Source organism: Cucurbita moschata, unplaced genomic scaffold (genome assembly GCF_002738365.1).
Source record: "Cucurbita moschata cultivar Rifu unplaced genomic scaffold, Cmos_1.0 Cmo_Scf00014, whole genome shotgun sequence".
NCBI classification, from domain to species: domain Eukaryota; kingdom Viridiplantae; phylum Streptophyta; class Magnoliopsida; order Cucurbitales; family Cucurbitaceae; genus Cucurbita; species Cucurbita moschata.
The window spans coordinates 2,863,853-2,875,001 of NW_019268530.1; the positions used below are offsets into that span (position 1 = coordinate 2,863,853).

General features: G+C 35.5%; 2 protein-coding genes across 2 annotated transcripts; both read right to left on the reverse strand.

The window, feature by feature from the left end:
* Nucleotides 1–2,289: 2,289 nt before the first annotated feature.
* On the reverse strand, nt 2,290–3,192 carry LOC111452056 (fasciclin-like arabinogalactan protein 12). Its single transcript, XM_023092587.1, has 2 exons — nt 2,897–3,192; nt 2,290–2,810 (listed from the first exon to the last, which is right to left on the reverse strand). Exons 1-2 carry the CDS (start codon nt 3,156–3,158, stop codon nt 2,356–2,358), a joined length of 717 nt encoding a protein of 238 aa, XP_022948355.1. The 5' UTR covers nt 3,159–3,192; the 3' UTR covers nt 2,290–2,355.
* A 1,463-nt stretch (nt 3,193–4,655) lies between these two features.
* Nucleotides 4,656–7,916, reverse strand: LOC111452067 (laccase-17-like). The gene is made up of 6 exons (XM_023092599.1): nt 7,783–7,916; nt 7,542–7,693; nt 7,220–7,464; nt 7,011–7,139; nt 5,828–6,787; nt 4,656–5,032 (listed from the first exon to the last, which is right to left on the reverse strand). The coding sequence occupies exons 1-6, from the start codon at nt 7,882–7,884 to the stop codon at nt 4,902–4,904; spliced, it is 1,719 nt and encodes a 572-aa protein (XP_022948367.1). The 5' UTR covers nt 7,885–7,916; the 3' UTR covers nt 4,656–4,901.
* Nucleotides 7,917–11,149: the final 3,233 nt, after the last annotated feature.

The window sequence follows — 11,149 nt, forward strand, 5'->3', positions numbered from 1 at the left end:
CATTTAATATGTTTCAGAATAATTGTCCTTTTTAACTTATTTCACATTTTTTAAATTCATAAATGTGCTACATACAAAATTTAAATTTAAATTTTTATTTAGTAAATCACTTATTTAAAAAATATATATATTAACAAATTTATTAGATATAGTTAGTTCAAAACATTATTAAACACGCCTGATTGAGAGTAAATGGATATAAACTTAAAAATTTATGAATTAAATTTGCAACTTAATCAATTTTATGTATACTTAACTATTCTAGTAAATTAGACCCAATAAATTAAAAGTTAATTAAATGATGGGTAAAAATATAATTTGATCTTTTGTCATGGTGATCGTTACAAGTAATATTAATGAGTGAAAAATATTATTAATTCACTAATAAATACCAATAATTTTTTATTTTAGTTTTTGGTCTATAAATTTATTTAAAAATGTTTGCTTACTCTTAAGAAAAAGTAAAACATGTCGGGTAGAAATTTTATCATCTTACCTTTATAGTATTCATCGATAAATTGATTTAAAGAGTCAATTATTTCAACATTGAAGTTCCTAACTTCGAACAAGTCAATCTAAGTGTTATGGATAAGGTTATAGATAAGAGACTAAGTAAAAAATATATATATATATATATAGATTTTGCCCCGAGCTAGAGAAATGAAAATTATCGAGCTTAGAGATAACCCATGACTCCATTAAGTCTCGAGGAGGAACCTTAGTCTCATCATGAGGCCAAAGCCGAGGTGACCTCTTCATTTCAAGGGGCACGTGTCTCCCATGTCTCGAGACCATGGTATCCTTAGTTAGCATGTTTTCCTTATCCAATTATTAAAAAAATAAGTTTTATTTCCAAAATTCAAATAATGTATACTTCACTTGTTTGACTAATTACATCCATCTTTAAATATTAATTTCTAAATAGTTTTATTAGATAATTCTATTTTTTTTATTTGCTTCTTTTTATGGTAATATAATATGATACAATATTATAAAAAATAATGGGAAGACTAAGTCAAGAAAATGGTTTTTTTTCTTTTTTTTTTTTATATTACTAATAAAAAAGATACAAATTTGGTTAATAAAAGGATAAGCAGAATATTTGCTACTAATATAAATATAAAAGAAATAATAATAATAATAATGGGTTTTAGATCTTTGGATGTAATGTAATCAACGGTCCTGATTAAAGCAAAGTTGAAATATTTGAAAAAAAAATGGAATACAATAAAATAAAAACAAAATTTTAAAATATTGTTAGAAATTGTGTCGAGTCATCACGTTTACTTACTAAAAAGTCAAAGTCTTCCTTTTTTGTCCGTCTATAAAACCATATAAAGGCAGGCCATCATCATTATTCTCATTCACATTATTTTTGGTCTTCGTTTTCTTTCTCTGTTAGTTGACTTAATTACTATCTTTGAAGTTTCTCACTGGAAACCCAACACCAACGTGAGCCTGTCGCCGTCGTTTGCGGTGGACGTTTCCGACGTAATTTAGTCTCTCGGAGGCGACAAGTGTGCCGCCAAGGTATCGACACAAACCCATGATTCTTTTTCTATGACTCAATTATAAGAACTTCAAAATTGTACGTAATTAGCTGGAAAAAAGCTCAAAGATATCGTATTGGTTTATAGAGATAATAGTTTCACTCTTAGAATCAATAAGTGGTATGATCATGTCGCGGGGTTGCAAGGGAATGTCCGAGTCATTAAGTGCTGAATTTAAATTTTAAATCCCGATATGAATCGTAGGGGAATGTCAGAGACATCAAGTATCAAATCTGAATTAGGTTACTGTCAGTAGCTCAAAGTCGCCACTTCTTACATCTTACCGTTCATATCGTTGGTATTAACTATACAACATCAAAGAACGCACGACCCATGGTAATGTCGCCTTTGTCATACCATTTGGACGAAATGACGGAATCGATCCAGCTGAAAATTTGAGGACAAAATGCGATAATTCTAACCGTGAAACATGAACATGTTCATGTTTTCACTCAATTATTATTAGTTTAGCTTTCAAAATCTTATCATTTCAGACCTTGTTTGGTGGATTCACTAATCAACAATTGATTGGACGTTTCAATTAATTTAAAAAACATGAACACATGCATTTGGTTGTTAAGATTTCAATATTATTCATTATTGATATTTCAACACATAACCCAATTAATAATTCTATTAACAAATCTTTTAATATAAAAATTATCATACATTATTTTAATAATTCTCTTCAAATAAATTTAACACAAACCTTAAAAAAAACAAAAAACATAAAATACCCTAAATCAAAACAACAACACAAACCAATATTAATTTATCCACACCAAACAACACCCAGCAAATTCAATCAAGAACTAATCCACACCAACATTCCGGCGGCAGCGACAGCGGAGACCACCGACATTCCGGTGAGAGCCACGGCAGCCGAGTTGTCATCGGCTGAATCCTTGGGGCTCTCGGAAATGGCCTTGGCCTTTTTCTTGGAGTTATCTGGCGCTGGAGCTGGAGGCGGGGGACGGGGCTGGAAGACGCCTATCGGTTTGAGGACGGAGTCAACCTGGTAGATGGCGAGTTGGTTGTCGGTGTAGACAGTACCGGAGATGGAGGTATTGACGAGGCCGGTGGAGACGTTGACGGAGTTGCCAGAGGTGGTGACATTGAGAGGAAACTCGTAAGCGTCACCTGCTTGAGTTATCACCGGATTGCTAACCGTTTGGAAGTTCGAGAGCGATAGGAAATTCGGGATCATGTGGAATTGGAGAAGCTCAACTTTTTCTTGGTCGCTGAGGGAGTTGAGCGTACCTGTATTTTTACAAGAAATAGTGAATACGATAGCTAACGAACGACAAAAACATTATTAAAAGTGAGCATTTTTGTGATAGTAATACCCGATTGGAGGGTGGAGAAGGCATTATCAGTTGGGGCGAAAAGGGTGAGCTCAGAATTGGAGTCATTGAGCTGAGTGTTGATTTGGTTAGCCACTTGAGTGCTCTTCAGCAGCCTTATGAGGACAGTGAACTGGCCAGCCTTTTCAAGTATTTTTGTGATGTTCATGGGCGGCGGCGGCCCCGGAGCTTCGGCCGGCGACTGGCCGGAACAGCGGCGGAGGAGGAGGAGGAGGAAGATGATGAGAGAGAAGAGGGTATTCATGATTATTTTGGTGTTGTGGCGGTGAAGAGGAAGGATCCAAAGGGCCTTTTTATGCAATGTTTTTGGTGTCGGCGCAATCCACCATTAATTAATTAATTAATGCCTAAATTAATAAAAATATCAAAAACTTTTTATTTTATTTAAAAAATATATATTTAAATTAATAAAAAAATGTACCATCAGTTCCTAATCAAACATGTTTTATCTTTGTTTTAAAACCGTGAGACTGATAGTGATACCATGATAATATCTACTAGCAGTAAGAATATCATTCTTCAATTTTAAGAGTACTAATGGATCTGTTATTTAAAAATTGAAGAGTATTTTTGAAACACTTTTGAAATGACATTTCACCCCTAACCACAATTCATCCGCTAATTCTTCAACATCAATCGATTCGGACCTTCACTTAGTTTCACTCAAACTTCATCCTGGTCATGAATAGATCACCCAGGTTCGGGTCCATAAGGAGTGACAATTACCCCATGAAGACTCACTTTCGGTACAGCTCCTGTGGTTTCCCTTAACCAAGCCACTGCCTATGAGTCGCCGGCTCATTCTTCAACAGGCATGCAGTCAGAGTCCTGTTCTCCTCCCACTGCTTGGAAGCTTACGGTTTCATATTCTATTTCACTCCCCGATGGGGGTTCTTTTCATGCTTCCCTCACGGTACTACTTCACTATCGGTCACTCAGGAGTATTTAGCCTTGCAAGGTGGTCCTTGCTGATTCACACGGGATTCCACGTACCCCATGCTACTCGGGTTAGAGCGTGTTCAGGGTGAAGTGTATTTTTGAATAAATTATTAACAGTTTCTATAAAAAAATAACCGTCGGAGTATTTTTGAACTTTCTTAACGTTTTAAGGGTATTATTGTAAATTTTAAAGCTTTAATGTACCGAGTATTTTATTAATAACTTATTTTAAACTTAAAAAAGAGCTTTTATTGCTAAATTATTGAACAAATGTATAGTCTTAGTTACAAAAGAAACATCTTGAGATGAACCCTTTTACCTTTCTTGAAAACAAATGGATTGCTTGTGAAAGCAGAAATATAAAAGATGCCTATCATTGCTTTACTTTCACTTATATACTTTTTAAAGTTTAAATCAAGATGGTCGAGCTATGGATACGTCCATCAATTACGTTGTAGGTTTAGCTTCTCCATTTTCTAGTTGTTTCAAGACTGACAACGACACACCAGGTTAATGTTCGGATCTGACATCTTTTGCATTAATCTATGTTTCTTTTATAGGTTTTAGATGTTGTTTATAGCCTCGTAACCTATATATAGCATCTTATCACTACTTACGACATCTCAACACAGATCGTAACTATTAAACAAGAAGTAGAAAATCAACCCGACAAACATTTATTATCAAACTTAAGATTTGAATTCTCACGCTTCATAAGTTGTCGAAACAAAAAATTGGTATCAAATTGTTATCGATAGTGTACGGACGTACTAAAACGTGTCGAAATTGAGAATCCGAACTCTTGAATGAACTAAAACTTGGCTTTGTTAATGAACAAGAAGCAATATGGTTGGTATTTTAGTACATCACAGCAAAAAAACCATTGCTATTCCACTCTTTCTTCCACAAATGTCAGCCTCATCCATAAGGACAAAACAATGATTCTCCAAACAAAACAAAAACAACGTAAGAAAACCCAACAAGAGACGAGACAAAACCAAAAAACACAACAAAAACAAAAGCCAAGAAATCTTAGGATTATATGGTTTCAACATTTAGGAAGATCAGCTGGTGGAGGCAAAAGCTTCTGATTTGGGAGCTTCCCATCCAACACCAACCAAGCCATCTTCAAGCCCCAGCTCGTGTGCACCTCTAAGTGACAATGCATGAACCACACTCCTACATAAAGTTCAAACCATAAAAAAACACGAGACCAACATTTCATATAACTTAACCTTAAATACATCGTAGCCTAGAAAATGAGCGAACATCTTATATAATTTAACCTTACATATATTGTAACCTCTGATATAATTTAACTTTACATATACTGTAACCTAGAAAACGAGCGAACATCTGATATAACTTAACCTTAAGTATACCGTGACCTAAAAACGAGCGAACATCTGATATAACTTAACCTCAAATATATCGCAATCTAAAAAACGAGCAAACATCTGATATAACTTAACCTTAAATATATTGTAACTTAAAAAATGAGCGAACATCTTATATAACTTAACATTAAGTACATCGTAACCTAGAAAAGGAGCGAACATTTGATATAACTTAACCTTAAGTATATCGTAACCCTAAAAACGAGCGAACATCTGATATAACTTAACCTTAAGTATATAGTAACCTAGAAAACGAGCGAACATATGATATAACTTAACCTTAAGTATATATAGTAGCCTAGAAAACGAGCGAACATCTAATATAACTTAATCTTAAGTATATCGTAACCTAAAAAACGAGAGAACATTTGATATAACTTAACTTTAGATATATTGTAACCTAAAAAACGAGCGAACATCTGATATAACTTAACCTTAAGTATATCGTAACCTAGAAAACGAGCGAACATATGATATAACTTAACCTTAAATATATCGTAACCGGAAAAACGAGCGAACATCTGATATAACTTAACCCTAAATATATTGTAACCTATCAACTTAAGTTTTTACATACCTGGATTGTCAGCACGAAAGCGAATGGCGACCCACCCGCCAGCCGGCACACCGACCGTGTTCCTTTCAACCGGGTCAACAAGATTGAAGCTTGGAGGGTCTTTATTAGGATCAAAGTTACCAAATCCTTGCCCAACCACAAAGAAATTGAAGCCATGCAAATGAAGAGGATGGCTCTCAGCTCCAAGAATACTTGTATCTTGCAATATAAGCTCCACAGTTGTATTAAAAGGCAAAACCTCAAGCTTTGTGCCATTACCAACCATGGTGTTATTAGGAGGGTTTCCAGTGTAATTAAATGGAATTAAGGGTTGATTAGGAAAAAAAGGGCTATAAACCCCTTTGGATTGCCCTGAATAATGAGCTTGAAGAAGCGCAGTATTAGGCATTACAAAGGATATGTTGTTAATTGAAGCTGCAAACATGGTTCCATTTGGTCCTTGACATGTTTGGTTCTTTTGGTTACAAGGGTTTGTCCCAAGCCCGACCGTGAAGAGGAATTTCTTGTCGATGTTTTGAGGAACATTGGCTGGAAATTGGGAGTTGGCTAAGCTTCTAAGTTTGTTGGTGAAATTTGTGGCAAAGGAAGTGTCATTAAGTGGTGGAAGATTTGGTTTGTAAATTGGGAGATTTTTTGTGGAAATTAATGAAGATGTTTCATATTCTAGGATTCCAGCAACCGTGGAATTGTCGAATGTTCCTTGGCCCGTTACGTATGGTCGTGCAAGCATGAAAAATGTGGCGTTTGGATAATGGGGTTTTGTTTGAAGAAGAACATTTGTGGTTTGTCCTGGCGCTATCAAAAGAGTGTTTGTTTCAAAGGGTTTGACATAAATGGCATCAACATCAACAATCTTGAGTGTATGATTTGCTATGCTGAAGAACAATTCATCGTTTAATGCTGCATTCACTAATCGAAGTAGATATGTTCTTCCCGGCTTCACTTTCAGCTTTAATGTATCTGCAAGCCAAGAAATCGTATCAAAATCGTACCTTTTTAGGTGTTTAAAAAACCCTTCTGATTAGGAATCACGACTCTCCATAATAGTATAATATTGTCCACTTTGAGCATAAGCTCTCGTGACTTTCCAGAAAATGTATTTCTTACTTATAAACGCATGATCATTCCCTAAATTAATCAATGTGGAAGAGAACTCCCTCCCAACAATCTTCAATTGTAATACCTTTGGTGGAGCAATTATACAAAGGTCCAGGGAGACCGTTCATTGTATAAGCGTCTGATACATTAGGACCTCCACCCGTTTGCAAAGCTTGGGCAATAACAGCTTCCGTGTCGGAATTCCACCATTCCCCTTTGAAAAATAACAAAACATGTTCAGGGTAAGTACGAAATCGTTATCAAACAAGACCTGTATGAGAATAAAGACGTTACCGAAGAGGATCGGGAACTCCTTGTAGGGTTTAGCAAATGGGTAAGGAACTCCATGTTTGGGAAGGATGATTATAGGTCCATAGAGTGTTGATCTTAGCCAAGAAATATGAGCATGCCAGAAGAGAGTTCCTCTTTGGCCAATAATGGTGTAATTATACACATAACTTTGACCAGTTTGAATAGGACATTGAGTGATATAAGCTGGTCCATCAGCCCACCCTGATCTGAGTTGCCTAATTCCATGCCTAACCCACATAAACAATCTAAAAAAGTTACAACTTTTGTTCATCAATAAGCTTCAAAATCACACATAAAATCATACCAATGGATAGATATGTTGTTAGAAACATGGTTAACCACTTCGATAAGGAGACGATCGCCCTCCCTAGCAACGATACGAGGGCCAGGGAACTTGCCATTGACGGTCACCATGCTCTTGGTGTGGCACAAACGAGTCACATTTTGCAGCTTAATCTGAAAATGATACTCAAAGATCACAATTTGATATCAACTAAACCAATCAAAGAATCAAAATGACAAAGGAAGAACACTTAGAGGTATACTTCAAACTTATAATGTCTGGTAATGCCTGCAAACACCAAATTAGGAATCAAACATGACAAAACGAAGCAAAAGAAGAGGAATTTGTGTGTAAAAACACCCATTTTTCTTGGTGTTTAAAGGCAATTGGTGGGTGATTTTGTGTTTTGTGAAGGGATTATCATGGAATGTGTGTATATATAGTGGGAAAAAGTGAAGTGTTTGGTTGTTCAATTGGATATGGACATATGCAATCTAAGGAGGGCCAGCTAGGTTGTTTGAACAACTCTAGAGTGGTGTCCAAGATAATCAATATTATGATTTGATACACACTTAGCTATTGAATTCGACTCTTTTCATAACTCGGGTCGGTTCTTATTTTGGGTTTAACGACATCTATAGTGTAAAGATTCGAATCTCGTTTATGTTTCTAATTATGAAAAGTATCAGTTAATCTTTTAAAATAGAAAAATATTATTTTCAAAATATTTAAATTATATACCGTAATTTGTTATTAATAAAATTTTTGCTTTTATAAAAGCGTGAAAACCTCTCCTAAACCGTCCTTACCTAAACCGCCTAAAAACAGACAATATTGTTTGAGTTTATGTTATTTTTTACTATTAATTTTATATTCCGTTGTCACATATTGGTGGAATTTTTAGTTTAAAGAGTGGTTGGAGTCCAATAAATCATTGCTAAAAGTCAAAATGAATTATTGCACATTTTCTTTAACGACTATAATTATCAATTTTATCCATAATGTTCTAAAATTTTGATTTTTTTTTTCTTTTATATTAAAACGTGTCTAATAGTTTCGAAATTTTTTTTATGTTTTGTCTTATAGATCTTTAAATTTTCAATTTTATTTCTAATTGAAACCTCTCTCTATTAGACGCGTTATAAAACCGTGAGGTTGACGACATATGTGATGGGCAAAGCAGACAATATTTGTTAACTCTGAGTTTGAGCTCTTACGTGAGTACTTTAATTTTGTAATGAAAATTTACAACATTAAGCGTTTAAGGACCTACGAGAACATCAATCTAACGTCGGGAATTGAGAGAAACGAACGGTTGTAAAGATTGAGCTTCCATGCAAAGAAAGAGTTGTTGGGGTAGTGTGTCACATGAGTTGGTTTGATATTAGTTGATGGGTCATTTTAGGGTTTGGAGTAAGTTTGAAATTGTATTTATCATATAATAATATTGCATGGAGTTTGAGGGAAGAGACATTATCATCCTTTTGGATATGATATGAACAGTTGGTTGGACAGCCTCGTTTTTGAAGCTATTTTGTTTCAAGCAATAACACACCAGAGACCAACGACCAGACTTTCCTCTTTTGTAAGTTACTATGTATGTGTTTCTTGTTCGATACTTTGTTGCTGTTTTTCGACTATTCAAAGGTTGTGGAGACTGCCTGTTTGAGCTTCTAAAATCAAACAATTTTATTTTGGAATGGATTTAAAATCATTAATCGTTGTAACAACTCGAATCCACCGCTAGTAGATATTGTCCGTTTTAGCCCCTTACGCATCACTTTCAACCTTATAGTTTTAAAACGCGTTTAGTAGAAAGATATTTCTACACGTTTTGTTCTTGTCTTCGACCTATGTGAGATCTCACATTAATAGTATACTAGAGAGAGAGACTCCTTTAGGGCCGACTCTAGTACACACATTTGTTTCGAGCCGTGTTTTAGGGCGGTTAGCCTTTTAAGGGCAACTCTGCGTGCAACTGATACAATTGAACTTTGTCAGGACTTGGAACACGATTGCATTACACTTATTCTTGGACTCGAGTAACTTAGCCAACTAAAACTTAGGTCGTTGTTGGCACAAGTGACGCGTCTTCGACCCCATTTTTTGAGAAAAAAAGTTTTAGAAAACGGGATTAAAGAAAGTGTTGGGAAAATCGAGATTACAAAGAACTGACAACTAATTGCTTAAATTAACTAAATTGTTATAAATTTAAGGATTAAATTGTTATAAGATAAAATGAATGGACTAAGTTGTAATTTCAAAGGAGACGGTTTTGGAAAGTGTAGGCAGCCAAAGTATGTTGTATTTTATTTTATTTTATTTTATTTTTTTCTCTTTTCAATAACATCATACCCACCTGCCCAAATCTTGGAAAAGTTGTCTCCATGTGGGCTTGAAGACTAGCTGGGCCTACAGAAAGAAATCTAACAAATGGGCTTGAAGACTAACTGGGCCTAAAGACAGAAAACTAACAAATGGGCTTGACGACAAGCTGGGCCTATAGAAAGAAAACTAACAAATGGGCTTCAAGACTAACTGGGCCGAAGGAAAGAAAACTAACAAATGGGCTTCAAGACTAACTGGGCCTAAAGACAGAAAACTAACAAATGGGCTTGACGACTAGCTGGGCCTAAAGAAAGAAAACTAACAAATGGGCTTGAAGACTAACTGGGCCGAAAGAAAGAAAACTAACAAATGGGCTTGAAGACTAACTGGGCCGAAAGAAAGAAAACTAACAAATGGGCTTCACGACTATCTGGGCCTAAAGAAAGAAATCTAACAAATGGGCTTCAAGACTAGCTGGGCTTAAAGAAAGAAAACTAACTAATGGGCTTTACGACTAGCTGGGCTTAAAGAAAGAAAACTAACTAATGGGCTTCACGACTAGCTGGGCCGAAAGAAAGAAAACTAACAAATGGGCTTCAAGACTAGCTGGGCCTAAAGAAAGAAAACTAACAAATGGGCTTGAAGACTAACTGGGCCGAAAGAAAGAAAACTAACAAATGGGCTTCACGACTAGCTGGGCCTAAAGAAAGAAATCTAACAAATGGGCTTCAAGACTAGCTGGGCTTAAAGAAAGAAAACTAACTAATGGGCTTTACGACTAGCTGGGCTTAAAGAAAGAAAACTAACTAATGGGCTTCACGACTAGCTGGGCCGAAAGAAAGAAAACTAACAAATGGGCTTCAAGACTAGCTGGGCCTAAAGAAAGAAAACTAACAAATGGGCTTCAAGACTAACTGGGCCGAAAGAAAGAAAACTAACAAATGGGCTTCACGACTAGCTGGGCCTAAAGAAAGAAAACTAACAAATGGGCTTCAAGACTAGCTGGGCTTAAAGAAAGAAAACTAACTAATGGGCTTTACGACTAGCTGGGCTTAAAGAAAGAAAACTAACTAATGGGCTTCACGACTAGCTGGGCCGAAAGAAAGAAAACTAACAAATGGGCTTCAAGACTAGCTGGGCCTAAAGAAAGAAAACTAACAAATGGGCTTCAATACCGAAGCCCAATAACTAGACCAAGCCCACAATTCAAGAAAATAATTAGTTTATTTATGACTTGTTTGAAATTAATTCCAGTTTTCAAAGTTAATATGAATTTGAGTAAGTCGAATATATTAAAGATT

What these genes read in the sequence shown, in the direction of transcription:
- LOC111452056 (XM_023092587.1), bottom strand. Translation starts at nt 3,158, where the DNA reads ATGAATACCCTCTTCTCTCTCATCATCTTCCTCCTCCTCCTCCTCCGC. An exon ending in CTTCTCCACCCTCCAATCGG is followed by an intron (nt 2,811 to 2,896) that starts GTATTACTATCA and finishes GTAAAAATACAG; the next exon opens with GTACGCTCAACTCCCTCAGC.
- LOC111452067 (XM_023092599.1), bottom strand. Translation starts at nt 7,884, where the DNA reads ATGGGTGTTTTTACACACAAATTCCTCTTCTTTTGCTTCGTTTTGTCA. An exon ending in AACAACATATCTATCCATTG is followed by an intron (nt 7,465 to 7,541) that starts GTATGATTTTAT and finishes TATGTGGGTTAG; the next exon opens with GCATGGAATTAGGCAACTCA. An exon ending in CTTTCGTGCTGACAATCCAG is followed by an intron (nt 5,033 to 5,827) that starts GTATGTAAAAAC and finishes AACTTTATGTAG; the next exon opens with GAGTGTGGTTCATGCATTGT.